This window comes from Cetorhinus maximus, unplaced genomic scaffold, assembly GCF_964194155.1.
Source record: "Cetorhinus maximus unplaced genomic scaffold, sCetMax3.hap1.1 HAP1_SCAFFOLD_1567, whole genome shotgun sequence".
Classification (NCBI taxonomy): domain Eukaryota; kingdom Metazoa; phylum Chordata; class Chondrichthyes; order Lamniformes; family Cetorhinidae; genus Cetorhinus; species Cetorhinus maximus.
This window is the reverse complement of record NW_027597507.1, coordinates 54,264-77,484: the sequence shown is the minus strand read 5'-3', so window position 1 is coordinate 77,484 and position 23,221 is coordinate 54,264. Positions and strand designations below refer to the sequence as shown.

Genomic DNA, 23,221 nt, shown 5'->3' with positions numbered 1-23,221 from the left:
AACTAGCCTCTCATTCTGATCTCAGGGGAAGTGTCATTGTGAAATGGAACGAAGAGGCAGAAACAGTTTTGAGGAAGTTTTCGCCCTGACATCGAGTCTGAGGAAAGACTGAGACACATCTGAGAGAGAGAGAGAGAGAGATAAGCAGACAGGACAGGAACAGAGGAGAGAGACCCCACGGACACAAAACATGATGCAGGGCATCAACTACATGAATATAAGACACATCAAAAACAACACAACAGCACCCAGTGAACGTAGGTTAAACTGTTCAATAGAGGGAGAGAGAGATGGTGAGAGAGAGAGAGAGGGTGAGAGAAGGACAGAGACAGAGACAAAAGGAGAGAGAGGCAGAGATAGAGAGAGAGAGGAACATGGGGACATATGACTTAGGAGCAGGAGTAGGCCATTCGGCCCCTCGAGCCTGCTCTGCCATTCATAGGATCATGGCTGATCTTGATTCACCTCACCCCCTCCCCATAACCCTCGACTCCCTTGTCAGTCAGAAACCCGTCTAACTCAGCCTTGAATATATTCACTGACCCGGCCTCCACCGCTCTCTGGAGGAGAGAATTTCACAGATTGACCACCCTCTGAGAGAAGAAATTCCTCCTCATCTCCGTCTTCAATGGGAGACCCCTTATTCTGAAACTGTGCCTCCCACTCCTCGTTCTAGATTCCCCCACGAGGGGGAAACATCCTCCCAGCATCCACCCTGTCGAGCCCCCCATCAGGATCTTATATGTTTCAATAAGATGGCCTCTCATTCTTCTAAACTCCAATGGGTACAGGCCCAACCTGCTTAACATCTCCTGATAAGACAAACCACTTCTTCCCAGGAATCAGCCCAGTGAACCTCCTCTGAACTGTCTCTAAAGCAGTTATATCTATTTACAAATAAGGAGACCACAACTCTACGCAGTACTCCAGCTGCGGACTCGCCAAGGCCCTGTACAGCAGTTGTAAAACTTCCCACCCGCTTGACCTGTCCATATCCCTTTGCAGACCCTCTACCTCCTGTTGACGACTGACTTTCCCACCTATCCTGGTGTCATCGGCAGATTTAGCGTCCACACATTCGCTGCCCTCATCCAAGTCACTCATATAAATGGTGAATTGTTGAAGTCCCAGCACTGACCCCTGAGGCTCTCCGCTCGTCACATCTTGCCAACCCGAAAAAAACCCATTTACACCTACTCGCTGCTCCCTGTTAGCTGACCAATCCTCTATCCATGTTAATATGTTACCTCCTACACCATTTGCTCTTATCTTCCAGAGTAACCTTTGATGTGGCGGCTGATTACATGCCTGTCGGAGAGAGAGAGAGAGAGAAAGAGGGAAAGAGACAGACAGGGACAAGGGGAGAGAGAGAGAGAGACGCAGATGGAGAGAGGGATTCAGAGAACGGAGGAGACAGAGAGAGAGCGACAGAGAGAGAGATATAGAGTGAGAGTGAAAGAGAGAGAGAGGGGGGGGAGGGAGAGGAAGAGAGATTGAGAAGTGGTGAGAGAGATTGAGAGAGAGGGAGACAGAGAGAGAGATGGTGAGAGAGATTGAGAGAGAGGGAGACAGAGAGAGAGATGGTGAGAGAGATTGAGAGAGAGGGAGACAGAGAGAGAGATGGTGAGAGAGATTGAGAGAGAGGGAGACAGAGAGAGATGGAGAGAGAGATTGAGAGAGAGGGAGACAGAGAGAGAGATGGTGAGAGAGATTGAGAGGGAGGGAGACAGAGAGAGAGATATTGAGAGAGAAGGAGACAGAGAGAGAGATGGTGAGAGAGATTGAGAGAGAGGGAGACAGAGAGAGAGATGGTGAGAGAGATTGTGAGAGAGGGAGACAGAGAGAGAGATGGTGAGAGAGATTGAGAGAGAGGGACTGCTGCCCCTGGAGTCAGTACAACCAGCCTCTCATTCTGATCTCAGGGGAAGTGTCATTGTGAAATGGAACCAAGAGGCAGAAACAGTTTTGAGGAAGTTTACGCCCTGACATAGAGTTTGAGGAAAGACTGAGACACATCTGAGAGAGAGAGAGAGAAGCAGACAGGACAGGAACGGTGGAGAGAGACCCCCTCAGACACAAACCATGGAGCAGGACACCGACTACTTGAATATAAGACACATCAACAACAACACGACAGCGCCCAGTGAACGTAGGTTAAACTGTTCAATGGAGGGAGAGAGAGAGACGGAGAGAGAGAGACAGAGAGAGAGGGAGGGAGAAAGAGAGAGACTGAGGGGTTGGGGAACAGACGGTGGGACAGAGAGTGAGGGTGAGAGAGAGAGAGAGAGAGACGGAAAGACAGAAAGAGTATGACAATTATAAAGACACCGAGAGACAAAGAGAGAGATAAGGAATGAAAAAGAGAGACTGTCAGACAGAGAGAGAGAGAGACGGGGAGCGACAGATGGTGAGTGAGATTGAGTAAGGGAGAGGAAGAGAAATGGAGAGACATATTGAGAGTGTGAGAGAAAGAGAGAGAGAGATAGTGAGAGACATTGAGACTGAGAAAGACAGAGAGAGGTAGGGTTAGAGAGTTTGAGAGTGAGAGAGACAGTGAGAGAGATGGTGCACAGTGCATACTCGATGGGCCGAAGGGCCTCTTCTGCACTGTGTGATTCTGTGACAGCAACTACATGAATATGAGACACATCAGCACCGACAGGACAGCGCCCAGTGAATGTAGGTTAAAATTTACACCAGAGGGAGAGAGAGAAGTAAAGAGAAGGACAGCGAGAGAGAGTGAGAGTGAGAGAGAGGGAGAGAGAGAGAATTATGGGTTGGGGGACAGATGAAGGGACTGAGAGTGCGGGAGAGAGAGAGATAGAGACAGAAAGACAGAAAGATTATGAAAATTATAAAAATACTGAGAGACAGAGAGAGGGAGGAAAGGAATGAAAAAGAGAGTCAGACAGAGAAAGATGTAGAGACAGATGGTGAGAGAGATTGAGAAAGCGAGAGGCAGAGAAATGGAAAGAAATATTGAGAGTGGGAGAGACAGAGAGAGAGGTGATGAGAGGGACAGGGAGAGAGATTGAGAGAGACAGAGCGAGAGATGGTGAGAGAGATTAAAAGTGAGAGAGATAGAGGGAGAGAGTGACAGAGAGAGACAGAGAGAGAGATGGTGCGAGAGATTGAGAGAGAGGCACTGAGAGAGAGATCGTTGCAGACATTGAGGCTGAGTGAGAAAGAGAGAGAGAGATGGTGAGAAGGGCTGAGAGTGAGAGAGACAGCGAGAGAGATGTTGCAGAGTGCATACTCGATGGGCCGAAGGGCCTCTTCTGCACTGTGAGATTCTGTGATAGCAACTACATGAATATGAGTCACATCAAAACCGACAGGACAGCGCCCAGTGAATGTAGGTTAAAATTTACACTAGAGAGAGAGAGAGAGAGAAGTAAAGAGAAGGACAGGGAGAGAGAGGGAGAGGGAAAGAGAGAGAATGAGGGGTTGGGGGACAGATGGAGGGACTGAGAGTCAGGGCGAGAGAGAGAGACAGAAAGACAGAAAGATTATGAAAATTATAAAGAAACCGAGAGACAAAGCGAGAGAGGAAAGGAATGAAAAATAGAGAGAGTCAGACAGAGAGAGATGGTGAGAGAGATTGAGAGTGAGAGAGATAGATGGTGAGAGAGCTTGAGAGAGGGGGAGAGAGAGAGAGAGAGCTGGAGAGAGAGATTGAGACTGATAGAGACAGGGTGAGAGATGTTGAGAGACAAAGATGGTGAGAGAGATTGAGAGAGAGGGACAGAGAGATGATGAGAGAGATTGAGAGAGAGGGACAGAGAGAGACGTGGTGAGAGAAATTGAGAGAGAGAGACAGAGGGAGAGATGATGAGAGAGATTGAGAGAGAGGGAGACAGAGAGAGATGGTGATAGAGATTGAGAGAGGGAGACAGAGAGAGAGATGGTGAGAGAGATTGAGAGAGAGGGACAGAGAGAGAGATGTGGTGAGAGATATTGAGAGAGAGAGATGGTGAGAGAGATTGAGAGAGAGGAAGACCGAGAGAGAGATGGTGACAGAGATTGAGAGAGGGAGACAGAGAGAGAGATGGTGAGAGAGATTGAGAGAGAGGGAGACAGAGAGAGAGATGGTGAGAGAGATTCAGAGAGAGGGAGACAGAGAGAGAGATGGTGAGAGAGACTGAGACAGAGGGAGACAGAGAGAGAGATGGTGAGAGAGATTGAGAGAGAGGGAGACAGAGAGAGAGATGGTGAGAGAGATTGAGAGAGAGGGAGACAGAGAGAGAGATGGTGAGAGAGATTGAGAGAGAGGGAGAGAGAGAGAGATGGTGAGAGAGATTGAGAGAGAGGGAGACAGAGAGAGAGATGGTGAGAGAGATTGAGAGAGAGGGACTGCTGCCCCTGGAGTCAGTATAACCAGCCTCTCATTCTGATCTCAGGGGAAATGTCATTGTGAAATGGAACGAAGAGGCAGAAACAGTTTTGAGGAAGTTTTCGCCCTGACATCGAGTCTGAGGAAAGATTGAGACACATCTGAGAGAGATAGCGAAGCAGACAGGACAGGAACGGTGGAGAGAGACCCCTTAGACACAAACCGTGGAGCAGGACATCAACTACACGAATATGAGACACATCAAGATCAACATGAAAGCCCCCAGTGAACGTAGGTTAAACTGTTCAATAGAGGGAGAGAGAGAGGGTGAGAGAGATTGAGAGTGCGAGAAACAGATAGGAGAGATTGAGAGTGAGAGGGACAGAGAGAGAAAGGGACAGAGACAGAGGGTGAGATGGAGAGAGTGAGAGGGGGGAACATAGTCAGATTGAGATGGAGGGGTAACTAAGTGGTATCTAACCCGGTGCTGTACCTGTCCTGGGAGTGTTTGATGGGGACAGTGTAGAGGGAGCTTTACTCTGTACCTAACCCCGTGCTGTACCTGTCCTGGGAGTGTTTGATGGGGACAGTGTAGAGGGAGCTTTACTCTGTACCTAACCCCGTGCTGTACCTGTCCTGGGAGTGTTTGATGGGGACAGTGTAGAGGGAGCTTTACTCTGTATCTAACCCCGTGCTGTACCTGTCCTGGGAGTGTTTGATGGGGACAGTGTAGAGGGAGCTTGACTCTGTATCTAACCCTGTGCTGTACCTGTCCTGGGAGTGTTTGATGGGGACAGTGTAGAGGGAGCTTTACTCTGTATCTAACTCTCATCCATTGTATAGTTTCTGTTTCTGTTTTCCAGAGGATCCGGAGATCTCATACGCGGAGCTGAATCTTCATCCTGCCTCCGGGACATCTAAGGTCCGTACAACAGGTCAGAAGTTACGGATATCGTATGTCAGTCGTAAGATACTGATTTGTGTCAAATCTGCTGCACTTTAGTCGTTTCTCAATTGCATTGAACATGATGCATTAGGTAGACCCTGATTCTTTCAGTTTCGTCTTAAGTTACGCCTGAGTCAATATCGTACCTGATCCATCTCCTCTCTGCTTGTTACACCTTAGTTACGTATCTATTAGACTTTAGTTACAGGTCTGCTATTCTCTGTTTGGAAATCGAATACCTCCGACTGTCACAACTGTGCGACACGTCCCTTCCCTGTCAATTATATCTCAGTTACGTTTCTGTTGCATCGTAGTAATGTCACAGTTAAGCATGAGTCCTGTCCCTGTTGTACTTCTGTCGTGTGTCACTTGCTTCTTAGTTGCGTGTGTTACGTCTCAATTACACTTCGCTTCCATGTCCATCGCACATCCGTTGTATCTTAGCTGCGTTTCTGTTAGACCTCAGCCACGTGACGATCGCACCGTAGCTATGTGCCTGCTGTTCCTCGGTTTCCATGCCTTCATGTTTTGTATTCCACTTGTTCTATTGGTGAATTAAGTCTTTGCTAAGTCGCATTTACATGTCAACTGGCAGTAGCTGATAAAGCAAGCATTTGAGATGCACCTGGCTACGTTCCAGTTACGTCTTGGCGTGCTCCTGAGCTGATTGACATATCGGTGTGCGTGTTGTTGCTCTGTCGTTGTCCTCTGCTACCTACCTATGGCACACGTACTGACCGAACTGTCCTCATGTTCTTCATCCTTTCTCACTCCGTCTCTCTCCGACTCTCGTAGGTGAACAGGAACCAAATTACGCCCAAGTCAACTTCACTCCGCAGAGTCCGCAGCAGAACCAAGTCCCGGAGGTGACCCCGGTTAAAGGTCAGTCATCCTGGGAGTGTGGGGTCAGAGGTCACAATGGTTCAGGGCAGTCGGGGGGGAGGGACATGGTGAAGGATGAAGGGATTCACCACCCTATCCCTGTAACTTCCTCCAACACCTACACCCCTCCCTATCTCTGTAATCTCCTTCAGCCCCTACAAACCTCCCTATCCCTGTAACCTCCTCCAGCCCCTACAAACCTCCCTATCTCTGTAACCTCCTCCAGCCCCTACAAACCTCCCTATCTCTGTCACCTCCTCCAGCCCCTACAAACCTCCCTATCTCTGTAACCTCCTCCAGCCCCTACAACCCTCCCTATCTCTGTAACCTCCTCCAGCCCCTACAACCCTCCCTATCTCTGTAACCTCCTCCAGCCCCTACGACCCTCCCTATCTCTGTAACCTCCTCCAGCCCCTACAACCCCCCCTATCTCTTATCTCTGTAACCTCCTCTAGCCCCTGCAACCCTCCCTATCTCTGTAACCTCCTCCAGCCCCAACACCCCTCCCTATAATCTCCTCCAGCCCCTACACTCCTCTGTCTCTCGCTCTCTCTCTCTCTAACTCTCTCTGTGGCTCTCTCTGCCTCTTTCTCTCTGTCTCTTTCTGTCTCTGTCTCTCCTCCTTTAAGATGCTCCTTGTACTGATCTCTGTGTCTGAGCTTTTGGTTTCCTGTCCCTAATATCTCCCTGTGTGACTCGGTGTTCGATTCTCTTTGATAACCCTCCTGTACCGTGCGCTGGGATGTGAAACGAGGGATATAAACGAGTAACGTGGTTGTTTTTTCTCTCTCAAAGAGGGGTAGATACGTCACTATTGTCTGTTCCGTGAAGTTACTCGGGCTGCTCAACATGGGTCAATCTTTACTTCTCTATTCCAGATAAAACTGGACAGGAAACAGCTGGAGGAAGTATTTCAAAAAAATCCAGATGTCTCATCGTGGTCGGCCTCATTGTCTTAATCTGCAACTTCGCAATTATTACAGGTCTCACAGTCCACGGTACGGGGAGGAACATCTCACTGTAACACCCTGATATATCCCACACCCCTCACTGTAACACTCTGATATATCCCACACCCCTCACTGTAACACTCTGATACATCCCACACCCCTCACTGTAACACCCTGATACATCACACACCCCTCACTGTAACACCCTGATACATCCCACACCCCTCACTGTAACACCCTGATACATCCCACACCCCTCACTGTAACACTCTGATATATCCCACACCCCTCACTGTAACACTCTGATATATCCCACACCCCTCACTGTAACACTCTGATACATCCCACAACCCTCACTGTAACACTCTGATATATCCCACACCCCTCACTGTAACACTCTGATACATCCCACACCCCTCACTGTAACACTCTGATATATCCCACACCCCTCACTGTAACACTCTGATACATCCCACACCCCTCACTGTAACACTCTGATACATCCCACACCCCTCACTGTAACACTCTGATATATCCCACACCCCTCACTGTAACACTCTGATATATCCCACACCCCTCACTGTAACACTCTGATACATCCCACACCCCTCACTGTAACACCCTGATATATCCCACACCCCTCACTGTAACACCCTGATATATCCCACACCCCTCACTGTAACACTGATATATCCCACACCCCTCACTGTAACACCCTGATATATCCCACACCCCTCACTGTAACACTGATATATCCCACACCCCTCACTGTAACACCCTGATATATCCCACACCCCTCACTGTTACACTCTGATATATCCCACACCCCTCACTGTAACACTGATATATCCCACACCCCTCACTGTAACACTCTGATATATCCCACACCCCTCACTGTAACACCCTGATATATCCCACACCCCTCACTGTAACACCCTGATATATCCCACACCCCTCACTGTAACACCCTGATATATCCCACACCCCTCACTGTTACACTCTGATATATCCCATACCCCTTACTGTAACACCCTGATATATCCCACACCCCTCACTGTAACACCCTGATATATCCCACACCCCTCACTGTAACACCCTGATATATCCCACACCCCTCACTGTAACACTGATATATCCCACACCCCTCACTGTAACACTCTGATATACCCCACACCCCTCACTGTAACACCCTGATATATCCCACACCCCTCACTGTAACACCCTGATATATCCCACACCCCTCACTGTAACACTGATATATCCCACGCCCCTCACTGTAACACTCTGATATACCCCACACTCCTCACTGTTACACTCTGATATATCCCAGACCCCTCACTGTAACACCCTGATATATATCCCACTCCCTTCATCACTCAGTCACTCCAGCTCTGTCGTGACATAGACAGGTGGGTGGAGCGGGCAGAAGAAGTTTAATGCAGAGAAGTGTGAAGTGATTGATTTTGGTCGGAGGAACCTTAAAAATTATGTAATATATAGGGTAGAATTTTTAAGGGGGTGCAGGAGCAGAGGGAGCTGGGTGTATATGTGAATAAATCATTGAAGGTGGCAGGACAGGTGGAGGGAGCAGTTGATAAAGCAGATAGTATCCTGGGCTTTATTAACAGGGGCATCGAGCACCAGAGCAGAGAGGTTATGCTGAATTTATATAAGACTCTGGTTAGACCTCAGCTGGAGTAATATGTACAGCTCTGAGCACCACATTATAGGAAGGATGTGAACACATTGGAGAGAGCGCAGAAGAGGTTTAGACAGATTGTTCCGGGGATGAGAAGCTTCATGGCTGACAAGGGAAGTCAGGGACAACATCATAGCTAAAGAGAAAGCATACAATGCGGCAAAGAGCAGTGGGAAACCAGGGGATTGGAAAGCCTACAAAGACCAACAGAGGACAACTAAAAAAGAAATAAGGAGGGAGAAAATTAAATATGAGGGTAAACTAGCAGGTAATGTAAAAGAAGATTGCAAGAGTTTTTTGTAGATATATAAAAGTTAAGAGAGAGGCAAAAGTGGACATTGGACCGCAGGAAAATGACGCTGGAGAAGTAGTAATGGGGAACAAAGAAATGGCGGAGGAACTGAATAGGTACTTTGCATCAGTCTTCACAGTGGAAGACATGAGTGACATCCTCAAAGTTCAAGAAACTTGGGGGGCAGAGTAAGGTGGCCATTACCAAGGAGAAGGTGCTAGGAAAACTGAAAAGTCTGAAGGTGGATAAATCACCTGGACCAGATGGATTACACCCCAGAGTTCTGAAGGAGATAGCTGAAGAGATATTGGAGGCGTCAGTGGTGATCTGTGTGGAATCACTGGAGTCAGGGAGGTTCCCAGAGGACTGGAGAATCGCTAATGTAACCCCCCTGTTTAAGAAGGGAGTGAGGCAAAAGACAGGAAATTACAGGCCGATTAGCCTGACCTCGGTCGTTGGTAAGATTTTAGAGTCCATTATTAAGGATGAGATTTCAGAATACCTGGAAGTGCATGGTAAAATCGGGCAAAGTCAGCATGGTTTCATCAAGGGGAGGTCATGCCTGACAAATCTGTTAGAATTCTTTGAGGAGGTAACGAGTAGGTTAGACAAAGGAGAGCCAATGGATGTTATCTACTTGGACTTCCAGAAGGCCTTTGACAAGGTGCTGCACAGGAGGCTGCTCAGTAAGATAAGAGCCCATGGTGTTAGAGGCAAGGTACTAGCTTGGATAGAAGATTGGCTGTCTGGCAGGAGGCAGAGAGTGGGGATAAGGGGGTCCCTTCTCAGGATGGTGGCCGGTGACTAGTGAAGATCCGCAGGGGTCAGTGTTGGGACCACAACTTTTCACTTTATACATTAATGATCTAGATGAAGGAACTGAGGGCATCCCGGCTAAGTTTGCAGATGATACAAAGATAGGTGGAGGGACAGGTAGTATTGAGGAGGCGGGGAGGCGGCAGAAGGATTTGGACAGGTTAGGAGAATGGGCAAAGAAGTGGCAGATGGAATACAACGTGGGGAAGTGTGAGGTCATGCACTTTGGTAGGAAGAATAGAGGCATGGACTATTTTCTAAATGGGGAGAGAATTCAGAAATCTGGAGTGCAAAGGGACTTGGAAGTCCTAGTCCAGGATTCTCTTAAGGTTAACTTGCAGGTTGACGCGGTAGTTAGGAAGGCAATGCAATGTTGGCATTTATTTCGAGAGGACTAGAATATAAAAGCAGGAATGTGCTGCTGAGGCTTTATAAGGCTCTGGTCAGACCACATTTAGATTATTGTAGCAATTTTGGGCCCCGTATCTCAGGAAGGATGTGCTGGCCCTGGAGAGGGTCCAGAGGATGTTCACGAGAATGATCCCAGGAATGAAAGGCTTAACATATGAGGATTGTTTGAGGACTCTGGGTCTATACTCGATGGAGTTTAGAAGGATGAGGGGGGATCTGATTGAAACTTACAGAATACTGAAAGGCCTGGATAGAGTGGGACGTGGGGAAGATGTTTCCATTAGTAGGAGAGACTAGGACCTGAGGGCACAGCCTCAGAGTAAAGGGAAGACCTTTTAGAACAGAGATGAGGAGAAACTTCTTTAGCCAGAGTGTGGTGAATCTATGGAATTCATTACCACAGAAGGCTGTGGAGGCCAGGTCATTGAGTGTATTTAAGACCGAGATGGATAGGTTCTTGATTGGTAAGGAGATCAAAGGTTACGGGGAGAAGGCGGGAGAATGGGGTTGAGAAACTTATCAGCCATGATTGAAAGGCGGAGCAGACTCGATGGGCCGAAAGGCCTAATTTCTGCTCCTATGTCTTATGGTCTTCAGGTCCGAGGAGAGACGGGAGAGGTTGGGACTGTTCTCCTCGGAGAGAAGGAGGCTGAGAGGGGATTTGATGGAGACGTTCAGAATCAAGAGGAGGCTGGACAGAGGAGACGGGGAGAAGCTGTTCACACCGGGCCCAGAGGACACAGATTTTTAAGCGATTTGCGAAAGAATCAAACGCGACGTGAGAGAAAACGTTTTCACACACCGAGCGGTTCGGGTCTGGGATGTGCTGCCTGGTCATGTGGGGGAGGCAGGTTCAATCGAGGCATTCAAGGGGGCATTGGATGGTTATTTGCACAGATACAATGTGCAGGGGTACAGGGGGGAAAAGGCAGGACAATGGCACTGGGTCCTAACGCTCATTCGGAGAACCGGTGCGGACACGATGGGCCAAATGGCCTCCTTCTGTGCGGTTCAGACCCTGTGGTTCTTTGACCCTGTGATTCTCTCAGTCCTACAGATGGACAAGAACATGACGGGACAGAATGGAAAGATCCGGAATATGTCCGAGACCATTGAACAGATGCTCCGGGACCGAAGATCCTTCTGCACCATCCTCCAGAACTACTCAGGTGAGTTGGTGCTGTCGGCCCCCACCCCCTCCCCCACTCTCCCATCATCCCACACTCTGTCCCATTGGGATCGCCCCCACCCCCTGTCTCCCCAACCCCACCCCCACCCCCACCCCCTGTCTCCCCGCCCCCACACCCTCACCCACTCTCCCATTCTCCCCCGCTCTGTCCTATTGGGATTGCCCCCACCCCCTGTCTCCCCGCCCCCACCCGCTGTCTCCCCGCCCCCACCCCCAGTCTCCCCGCCCCCACCCCCAGTCTCCCCGCCCCCAGCCCCAGTCTCCCCGCCCCCACCCCCAGTCTCCCCGCCCCCACCCCCAGTCTCCCCGGCCCCACCCCCAGTCTCCCCGCCCCCACCCCCAGTCTCCCCGCCCCCACCCCCAGTCTGCCCGCCCCCACCCCCTACCCCAACCTCCCATCCTCCCCCGCTCTGTCCCATTGGGATCGCCCCCACCCCCTGTCTCCCCGCCCCCACCCCCTGTCTCCCCGCCCCCACCCCGTCTCCCCAACCCCACCCCCTGTCTCCCCAACCCCACCCCCTGTCTCCCCGCCCCCACCCCCTGCCTCCCCGCCCCCACACCCTGCCTCCCCGCCCCCACCCACCCACCCCTGCCTCCCCGCCCCCACCCACCCACACCTGCCTCCCCGCCCCCACCCACCCACCCCTGCCTCCCCGCCCCCACCTACCCACCTCTGCCTCCCCGCCCCCACCCACCCACCCCTGCCTCCCCGCCCCCACCCACCCACTCCTGCCTCCCCGCCCCCACCCACCCACCCTTGCCTCCCCACCCCCACACACCCCTGTCGCCCCTCCTCCACGCCCACCCCTTTTCTCTCCTCTTCCACCCCCTGTCTCCCCACCCCCACCCTCCCCATCCTTCAGTCAAGTTTGGGACAGGCGAGGGGTTGAATCGATCTGGAGGGGTGGGGTCTGTCCGACAGATTGAAGGGATTGGATAAGGTGCAGGATCCAGACCCGAAGCCTGAGGTCTACAGGCGAAACCACGGCGACCGGACCCGAGGCGTTGAAAGCAATGAAGAGATTCGATTGGGTCGATGGAGAGAAACTATTTCCTCTGATCCGGTGGGTTGTGAGGGAGCCGGGGAGGGGGAGTCGAGAACAAGGGGGAAGGTGGTTAAAATTCGAGCCAGGATGTTCAGGGGGGACATCAGGAAACACCTCTTCACACAAAGGGGAGCGGAAATCAGGAACTCTCCCCCCACCCCCGAAATAAACTGTGGGGCCGGAGGTCAAAGGGAATCGTCAAAACTGAGATTGAGAGATTGTTGTTGGGGATGGAGGGTCACGGAACCGAGGGAGTTAAGGTACAGAGCAGATCCAATGGAATGGTGTAAAATACCCGAGAGGGGCTGAATGGCCTCCTCCTGTTCCTGTGTAACAGGCTCGAGAGGGGCTGAATGGCCTCCTCCTGTTCCTGTGTAACAGGCTTGAGAGGGGCTGAATGGCCTCCTCCTTTTCCTGTGTAACAGACTCGAGAGGGGCTGAATGGCCTCCTCCTGATCCTGTGTAACAGGATCGAGAGGGGCTGAATGGCCTCCTCCTTTTCCTGTGTAACAGACTCGAGAGGGGCTGAATGGCCTCCTCCTGATCCTGTGTAACAGGGTCGAGAGGGGCTGAATGGCCTCCTCCTTTTCCTGTGTAACAGACTCGAGAGGGGCTGAATGGCCTCCTCCTGTTCCTGTGTAACAGGCTCGAGAGGGGCCGAATGGGCTCCTCCTGTTCCTGTGTAACAGGCTCGAAAGGGACTGAATGGCCTCCTCCTTTTCCTGTGTAACAGACTCGAGAGGGGCTAAATGGCCTCCTCCTGTTCCTGTGTAACAGGCTCAAGAGGGGCTGAATGGCCTCCTCCTGTTCCTAATGTTTCGATGTATTTCTCTGAATTAAGTCTGTATAATTTTGCAGAGTCTCCCTGTCCGAACGGCTGGAAAGTTCATAATCATCATTGCTATAAATTCTCAACGGATAAAGTAAACTGGGACTCGGCAAAACAACAATGTGAATCCCAAAATACACACCTCATCGTCATAAATACAGAACAGGAACAGGTGAGAATGACAGACGCATCTGTCAGAATGAGATAGAGAGAAAATATCCCTCTGCACCGTCCCCATCAAACAGTCCCAGGACAGGTACAGCACGGGGTTAGATACAGAGTAAAGCTCCCTCTACACTGTCCCCATCAAACACTCCCAGGACAGGTACAGCACGGGGTTAGATACAGAGTAAAGCTCCCTCTACACTGTCCCCATCAAACACTCCCAGGACAGGTACAGCACGGGGTTAGATACAGAGTAAATCTCCCTCTACACCGTCCCCATCAAACACTCCCAGGACAAGTACAGCACGGGGTTAGATACAGAGTAATGCTCCCTCTACACTACATGAACGAGGGTTTCAGTAGTCGATGAGCTGAGCCCGGGGTGGTTCTGGGCGATGTTACGGAGTTGGGAAGAGGCCGTCTTGGTGACGATGTGGATATGAGGTGGGAATCCCATCTCCAGGTTAAACACAACCCCAGGGTTGTGAACAGTCTGGTTCAGACTCAGGGAGTTCCCAGGATGGAGTCGGTAACTCAGGAATGGAGTTTGGAACAGAGACGGAAAACAACAACTTCAGTCTTCCCGATATTTAATCAGAGGGAATGAGGGAGAATTTCCTGAGGAAGGGTTTGGTGTATTTTGGGTATCAGTTGTGTGTGCGTGTTTGTGTGAGTTAAGGCAGTCATACTAACTGAACACATTCCATCATTGTATCTGCTGCAGAATTTCATAAAGAAATCTATCGAGAATAATCCTGGGGATTACTGGATCGGACTAACAGATCGAGAGAGTGAAGGAAACTGGAAATGGGTGGATGGGAGCCCAGTGAGGTGAGTCCCAGCGTCGCATGGAGAGAGAGACCAGGACAGGGGGATTAGATTGTGATTGATACAGGGCGATGGGGAGAGAGGGGGACAGGGGATTAGTTTGGGGATTGATACAGGGCTATGGGGAGAGAGCGGGGCAGTGGGATTAGTTTGGGGATTGATACAGGGCTATGGGGAGAGAGCGGGACAGTGGGATTAGTTTGGGGATTTGTACAGGGCTATGGGGAGAGAGCCGGGACAGTGGGATTAGTTTGGGATTTGTACAGGGCTATGGGGAGAGAGTGGGGCAGTGGGATTAGTTTGGGTTTGATACAGGGCTATGGGGAGAGAGCGGGACAGTGGGATTAGTTTGGGTTTGATACAGGGCTATGGGGAGAGTGCGGGGCAGTGGGATTAGTTTGGGGATTTGTACAGGGCTATGGGGAGAGAGCGGGGCAGTGGGATTAGTTTGGGGATTGATACAGGGCTATGGGGAAAGAGCGGGACAGTGGGATTAGTTTGGGGATTGATACAGGGCTATGGGGAGAGAGTGGGGCAGTGGGATTAGTTTGGGATTGACATAGGGCAATGGGGAGAGTGCGGAACAGTGGGATTAGTTGGAGATTTGTACAGGTCTATGGGGAGAGAGTGGGAAATTGGGATTAGTTGGAGATTTGTACAGGGCAATGGGGAGAGAGCGGGGCAGTGGGATTAGTTGGAGATTTGTACAGGTCTATGGGGAGAGAGTGGGAAATTGGGATTAGTTTGGGATTGATACAGGGCAATGGGGAGAGTGCGGGGCAGTGGGATTAGTTTGGGGATTTGTACAGGGCTATGGGGAGAGAGCGGGACAGTGGGATTAGTTTGGGATTGATACAGGGCTATGGGGAGAGAGCGGGACAGTGGGATTAGTTTGGGATTGATACAGGGCTATGGGGAGAGAGCGGGACAGTGGGATTAGTTTGGGATTGATACAGGGCTATGGGGAGAGAGCAGGACAGTGGGATTAGTTTGGGATTGATACAGGGCTATGGGGAGAGAGTGGGGCAGTGGGATTAGTTTGGGATTGATACAGGGCTATGGGGAGAGAGTGGGGCTGTGGGATTAATTTGGGGATTGATACAGGGCTATGGGGAGAGAGCAGGGACAGTGGGATTAGTTTGGGATTTGTACAGGGCTATGGGGAGAGAGCGGGGCAGTGGGATTAGTTTGAGATTTGTTCCGGGCTGTAGGAATCTTGCTGATTCTGTGCAGGAATGTGTCGGATTTTTATCGGTATTTTTTATTTCCCCATTTCCCAGTTTTACTAAATGGTATCAGGGTGAACCGAATAATGCAAAAGGAAATGAAAACTGCGCCATTATCAGAAGTGCCGACTGGAATGATGTCAGTTGTACCGATCACTTCCCTTTCATCTGTGAGAAAAGGGCACTGCCCTGCGTCGAGGCAGCTGATATTGAGAAATATTGTTCCTGAAGAGAGACTGGGACACAGAACGAGAGTGTCAGGATTGTCCAAAGATCCCCAGCCCCTCCTCCCTTCCCCACAATCCCTGACTGCCCGAGGCCACGTCCGAAAGGTGAAAGTTCACCTGTTCCCCTTCTCCCCCAGGAGAAGCCCCCTACAGCGCCACCAGTGGTGGGAGGCGGGAATGACATCATGACGGTTGACATTGGAAAACCCCATTCTAAATCCAAGCAGGAATCTGGCGACATGTAACAGGACAGAAGTCCTGCATTTCTCTAGCAACTTTCACTAATTCAGATGATCCCCAACCTGCTTTTGCAGCCAATGAAGCAACTCCTTACAGAGTTTTCATCGTTGTCATGTCAGAAACGAGGCATTCAATTTGCGTGCAGTAAGCTCCCACTGGACTCAGGATTAAACTCGGTCACATCAGAAATACCCTTTGGACTTTTTCTTCTCGGACTCTGTAAATCATGTGAACTCATTTCAATCTCCCTGGTTCTTGTACTGTTACTATCCATAGTTGTAAAAGTTTCCTTTTTCTATCCTCCATTACTGTGTCTGTACATTTGTGTACGTGTGTGTGCGTGTGTGTGTAAATGTCTATGTGTGTAGGTGTGTTTGTGTGTGAGTGTTTGAATGTGAGAGTGTGAGCTGTTATTATGTGTGTGTGAGCGTGAATGTGTTTGTGTGTGTGTGAGTAGGCGTGTATGTGTGTTTGTGAGAATATGTTTGTGTGAGTGTGTGTGTTTGTGCGAGTGTGCGTGAGAGTGTGGATGGGTGTGTGCGAGTGTGTGTGCGTGTGAATGTGGAGGTTGACATTGTGAACATTCCTGCCCGGGGTTTTAAATGTAAATAAACTAACCCGAGTTGATCACAATGTGAGTTTGCTGTGAGTGATTAGTATAGTGGATCAGACACACTGAGGGTTTGGGAAAACACGCCACAACATTCTTCACAAAGAATTCAAAACACCTTCTGCGTGCGGACAGCTGGTGAGAGACAGAAGTACAGTTTGCCTGTCTCTCTCCTGTCCGGAACAGTTCTTTCTGAGGAACCTACCAACTCAGACATGTGTACAAGATCTCCAACTTTGTAATGCTGCTCCTAACTTCTCAATTCCTTCATACACCAGCCTACGTACTTTTGCTTTAACCAATCGCTTAGGCATGTTCGGTGTCCTGATGTTTACCCAGGAAGTGACCACAACGAGCAGGAAAACACAATTGCTTCTTTTACCGATTAACTGAAATCTGTGTCCCTCTCGTCCTCGCTCCTTCCGCCAACGAGACAGTTTCTCCCTATCTATCCACGATGCTGCTATTCCTTTCATAGAAACATAGAAACTAGGAGCAGGAGTAGGCCATTCGGCCCTTCGAGCCTGCTCCCCCATTCATTATGATCATGGCTGATCATCCAACTCAATAGCCTGCTCCCGCTTTCTCCCCATACCCTTTGATCCCTTTCGCCCCATGAACTATATCTAACTCCTCCTTGAAAACATACAATGTTTTGGTCTCAACTACTTTCTGTGGTAATGAATTCCACAGGCTCACCACTCTCTGGGTGAAGAAATTTCTCCTCATCTCAGTCCTAAATGGTCGACCCCATATCATCAGACTGTGACCCCTGGTTCTGGACTCCCCCACCATTGGGAACATCCTTCCTGCATCTACCCTGTCTAGTCCTGTTAGAATTTTATAGGTTTCTATGAGATTCCCCCCCTCATTCTTCTGAACTCCAGCGAATATAATCCTAATCGAATCAATCTATCAACATATGTCACTCCCGCCATGCCAGGAATCAGTCGGGTAAACCATCGCTGCACTCCCTCTATAGCAAGTACATCCTTCCTCAGATAAGGAGACCAAAACTGACCACAATATTACAGGTGTGGTCTCACCAAGGCCCTGCACAATTGTAGCAAGACATCCCTGTTCCTGTACTCAAATCCTCTGGCTATGAAGGCCAACGTACCATTTGCCTTCTTTACCGCCTGCTGCACCTGCATGCTTACCTTCAGCGACTGGTGTACAAGGACACCCAGGTCTCGTTGCACATTCCCCTCTCTCAATTTATAGCCATTCAGATAATAATCTGCCTTCCTGTTTTTGCTACCAAAATGGATAACCTCACATTTACCCACATTATACTGCATCTGCCAAGCATTTGCCCACTCACTCAGCTTGTCCAAATCACACTGAAGCATCTCTGCATCCTCCTCACAGCTCACCCTCCCACCCAGCTTTGTGTCATCTGCAAACCTGGAGATATTACATTAATTCCCTCATCTAAATCATTAATATATAATGTGAATAACTGGGATCCCAGCACCGATCCCTGCGGTACCCCACTAGTCACTGCCTGCCATTCGGAAAAAGACCCGTTTCTTCCTTCTCTTTGTTTCCTGTCTGCCAACCAGTTTTCTATCCATCTCAATACACTACCCCTAATCCTACGTGCTTTAATTTTACACGCCAATCTCTTATGTGGGACTTTGTCGAAAGCCTTCTGAAAGTCCAAATGAACCACATCCACTGGCTCCCCCTCATCAACTCTGCTAGTTACATCCTCGAAAAATTCCAGTAGATTTGTCAAGCATGATTTACCTTTCATAAATCCATGCTGACTCTGTCCGATTCTGCCACTGTTTTCCACGTGCTCAGCTATTAAGTCTTTTATAATGGACTCTAGAATTTTCCCCACTACCGATGTCAGGCTGACTGGTCTATAATTCCCTGTTTTCTCTCTGACTCCCTTTTTAAATAGTGGGGTTACATTAGCTATCCTCCAATCTGTAGGAACTGTTCCAGAGTCTATTGAATCTCGGAAGATGACCACCAATGCAGCCGCTATTTCTAGGGCCACATCCTTAAGTACTCTGGGATGTAGATTATCAGGCCAACCCAATTAAAACGTATAGCAACCAACTTCCCCAACCGGAGAACCAACCTAGTATTACAGACCACCAAGAATCTTTTTTATAAAAATTACTCAAACCTTCTGTTTCAATACATAATACAAGTTAGATCACTTGGTAACAGCTGCTATATTGTTGCCGGACAATGTCTTTTTTTACAGTGAGTGGCGTGGACCCAGTCTTCCTTCCCTTTAACCTTCAGGGCCGTTCGAGTTGTTAGCAACAAAAGGTAGGGTCCTTTCCACCCTCTCATGCAATTCAGCTGCTGTTTTGCATAGAGGAAAATGAGTACAAATCCAACATTTAGTCCGATTAACTTGCGAGGCTACGGCCAGCATTCGTTGAACCGCAGAATTGGTATTCCACTCCCCGCAAGGACCACGCAGGAGAGGATCCAAATCAGAGTCAGCATTCTGACGGCTCAGTTAAATTTCTTGCACAAGCCCTTCCGTCCAAGGTCAGCGTCCACTTGACGTGCGATGTGTGGATCCACAAGGGCGCCCTTCAACCTTTACAGCCATATGGGTGGTGAGCAGGACTTGGAAAGGCCCTTCCCATCGAGGTTCCAAACAGTTCTTTCTCCTGAAGGTCTTTACAAGGACTAGGTACCCGGGCTGGTATTGATGGCAATCTTCAATGATGGGCTTTTTCTGAGCTTCTACTACCTGTATATGTAAGCTCTTGAGAGAATTAGTGAGCACTATACAATATGTAATCATTCCCTCATCCATAGCGTGGATGTCCATTTCCCTAGCAGACAAGGGTGGGGTCACTGGGAGGTGCATAGGACATCCCATTACAACTTCATAAGGAGAGAGGGAGGTGGTACGGTTAGCGTGAGAGTGCATAGCCATGAGCGCCAAGGGTAGAGCTTCAGGCCATTTCAAACCAGTTTCTTCACATAATTTAGGTTGTTTTTCAGAATACCACTTTGTCTTTCCATCGCTCCAGTAGACTTGGGGGTGGTATGGGCAGGAAAGGTGATGGTTGCATTGTAAGGCCTTCGACAGTTCCTTTTTCACTTTAGCAGTAAAATGAACAACAATTTTACAACAATAACAGCATCATTTCGTCGGGTGGGATACGCCTCCACCCATCGCGAGAACAAACATACTAGAACTAAAACATAATTATATTCCATACATTTAGGCATTTGTATAAAGTCCATTTGTAAGTGTACAAACGGGCCCCATGGCTGGGGTCCCGTACCAGCAGTCACTGTGGGCGTCTTGCCTGGGTTATGTCACTGACATAGGTATGACAGGTATTACTAATACAATACCTATTAGCATATTACTATTCACTATACATTCAACATTCATTCGATATACACGTGTTAAACCCCTGAGCTGCCAACCGGTCAAGTCATGATTCCTGTGTCATGAGAGATTCAATAGATGCTCATTAGTTACCCATAAAGGGACTACCCCTTCTTTAGTCTGTCTTAAATTTTCTCGGGCTTGTTCCAGTGCCCAAGATCCATAGGTGTTGCAAACATCATTTCTGCTCGCTTTGTCTGAAATATTTTTTCCTATTTCAATTAATTTATTGATAGTCCCCACATGACTTTCAAGCACGGTAGCCAGGCTTTGGATTAACCAATGATGTCCAACAATGTTGAGTATCATAGCGGCATCATTTATCAGGCTGCGCTTAACACGGTTCCCTCCCAAGCCTGATCGTATCTCGCCACTGAACTGAACTGCTTCAGTCATCAATTGGCGCCTCAGAGCCGTATAGAGTGCTTGGGTATGGGTTGAGCACCATTGGGGCAGGACGACACCGGATACATTCAAGACTACGGGTACCAGCTCATGGTGTATATTATCATACAAAACTTCTGATTAACCAGTACCAAATCATTCGTCGGTCCTGGATGCATAGTCGGACAAGATGGGTCAGTCAGTGTGGTTTGAGGGGCTTCAATTATCTCTACTCAGACTGTGAAAGTAGAGGTGGGCGGTGGCTGGGTAGTGGCTCTTTTGGGCGAACCTCCCATGCTGGATCTGAAGCAAACCCTTACTACAATTTGAAAGCACTTGTTCTCCTACTGTCACATTTATCATTCCCCGTTGCGTCGCATTCGGCACTGTCCGTGCTGTACCAAAGTTCCTCCTGCGGTGCGGGATGGGCAGTGATGATCCCCGACCTTGTTGCCAGTACTGATAGGCCCACGACCAGGATCGTAGATCTGTGGAGACATTAACATCGGCTCCCGTTCTCTGGGTTACCGCTTGGTCAATTGTCATGTATCTTTAACTGTGTGTAATGCCTCCATTTACTTCCCGTTCTCATATCTACAAGTGTGCATGTATCACCTGTCATAATTACCTGGTATGGTCCATTGTTGCTCTTTGGATTTGCCTGTTTCCATATCCTTAATCACCTGTCGGTCTCTGACTTCCTCTCTCCACTCATGTAATTGCCTACTTAATTCCCTTACATTGTCCTGTATTTTTCCTTTCTGTGGCCCTACATCTCCTACTATAATACCTTCAGGTAATAGCATGGCCCTTCCTGTTATCATTTCAAATGGGGTGAACCTGTCGGTCCTGATTGGGGTAGCCCACGGCGCATTAGAATATTGGGCTGTTCCCTGTCTCTTGATTGATGTTTTTTTTTTAAGTTCAGTTCATCCTTTCCACCATCCCTGGACTCTGGAGGTGGTAAGGAATATGGAATTTCTGTTTAAGCTTCATAAGATTACACACTTCTTTAATGTCTCTCCCTGTGAAATGAGTTCCCTGATCTGAATCCATCTGGGTAAACTCCTTCCAGTTTACTCCCTCCTGCTGCTGTCTCATGTCAGACCTCAATTCCTTAAACAACTCTACAATGCACCTTCTTATCCTATCTTTCAATGGCTCGGTATTTTCACTTCCAGTGATGGTTCTCTCTGGGAACCGCTTAACTCTGCCTGTCATCAAGGTGTTAATCCTGTGGTTTTACTTTTTGTAGCTTGCAGGCACATTAATATAGTCAGTAATACATCTGTTTAGCCTTTTTCCAGCTTTCCCTTTACCTCTAAGTTTTCTTTCCTGGCCATGATCATCCTAAGGTTCTCTGGAGTTCAGTTTCTCTATTGTCTTGGATTGTTTAAAATGTTTCCTTACTCTTTAGGCCATATTAACTATTCCATTTCAACGGAGATCTCTGTCTCTAGATCTTTGCTTATTTCCCCCTGTGCAGTTCCAATGCTTCAGTTGATGGCCAGATTATCAAATTCATTTCCCTTAAAACAATTTGTACATTATGTCCTCTTTCCCTGACTCATTCTCCTACTTGCCTCATACCATATTACACTTGCAACAGCTACCATCTTATCCTGTTCATGTTGCCTGGAGAGACTTTAAAATATTCTCATAACAGTTTTAAAAACAGAAATCAGGTATTGACAAGTTTTGCTTCCTTTTCTTCTTCTCAAAGATTTTATTGTCTTAAAAGAAACCCACTAAATTGTGTCTGACCCGTTTCTTTTAGAATTATCCCAGATTCATTAACTCGGCCAAAAATTGGATTTCTGCCAAACTTTGCCAAGGTCTTGAGCTTAGCTTCATATTTTGGGAACAGACTTACAAACACAAAAGCTCGCAGCATTTGAATTAGTGCCAATTGTTGTCAGACCTTTTAAAATGAAAATTCCCTTTTGAGAACTTTATCAAGAACCAAACCTCAAATTTTTAAACTTTGTAAGAACTGTAATTTACACTATCAGAATTAAAACAACTTCTTTTTCATGTGTAACGATTTGTATCCAAGTTATAATTTCCGTATGTTTATCAACACATTCTTTATCTTAGACAGCATCCTAGTGATTCAAAAGTAACCTGTTAAATTACACTGCACTTTACATCTCAAGATTGTCCCAAATTCAAATTACAGTGCTGTTGGAAAGCAGATTTCCTTTCATATTTAATTCATCTCTTCTTAAGAAACCCCTTTTTATCCATTGGAACCATCTAGACCTTGTGTTTACGTCTTTTCATTTTCCTAGAATCCTTCTGAATTTCAAGTAATTTCTTTTTCTCAGAATTTTAGAATACGAACACGTATGTATTAATCCCAATCAGCTTGGAAGCTGCTGATGAGGGTTATTCCCTACTAGTCTACAAGGGGGTGGTACAAAGGTTGGTTCATCTCAAGGATGAGATAAAGGCAAGCCCTGTTTTATCTTTACACTCCCTTCAAATTACGATTTTTGCCAGAAATCTCAACTCAAACCTTATACTCAAGACTTTGGAATATTTGAATAAACTTTTCCTTTAATCTAATATGGGGCTTTCGACTCTAAAGTGCCCAACTACACACACAAAAGACAATTCAGGGAAGAACACACATTAAAGCTCACATACAAATGCTTCCTTGCACACAAACAAACACATACATAAAGGTATGTATCGATACTCCTGTAATATTGAACTTAACTCTAAACGAAGCTTCGAGTAGCAGTGGGGGGAATAAAGGGATCG

General features: G+C 48.3%; 1 protein-coding gene across 3 annotated transcripts; it reads left to right on the top strand.

Moving 5' to 3' along the window:
* Positions 1–177: 177 nt before the first annotated feature.
* On the top strand, positions 178–16,384 carry LOC144676402 (CD209 antigen-like protein 2). 3 transcript variants are annotated; one of them, XM_078536821.1, is made up of 9 exons: positions 2,023–2,149; positions 4,401–4,624; positions 5,197–5,268; positions 6,075–6,161; positions 7,040–7,159; positions 11,379–11,498; positions 13,423–13,565; positions 14,283–14,389; positions 15,667–16,384. In XM_078536821.1, exons 2-9 carry the CDS (start codon positions 4,585–4,587, stop codon positions 15,839–15,841), a joined length of 864 nt encoding a protein of 287 aa, XP_078392947.1. In that variant the 5' UTR covers positions 2,023–2,149; positions 4,401–4,584; the 3' UTR covers positions 15,842–16,384. The 3 variants fall into 3 exon arrangements, with proteins under 3 accessions (XP_078392946.1, XP_078392945.1, XP_078392947.1); XM_078536820.1 differs by lacking the exons at positions 2,023–2,149; positions 4,401–4,624 and adding an exon at positions 178–257; XM_078536819.1 differs by lacking the exon at positions 4,401–4,624 and having other exon boundaries at positions 2,014–2,149.
* The last annotated feature ends 6,837 nt before the right edge of the window (positions 16,385–23,221 follow it).

Excerpts from the sequence above, each read along its gene's own strand:
- LOC144676402 (XM_078536820.1), top strand. The coding sequence starts at position 191 with ATGATGCAGGGCATCAACTACATGAATATAAGACACATCAAAAACAAC. Across the intron at positions 6,162-7,039 it reads GGAGGTGACCCCGGTTAAAG|ATAAAACTGGACAGGAAACA; the intron begins GTCAGTCATCCT and ends TCTCTATTCCAG. Across the intron at positions 7,160-11,378 it reads TACAGGTCTCACAGTCCACG|TCCTACAGATGGACAAGAAC; the intron begins GTACGGGGAGGA and ends TGATTCTCTCAG.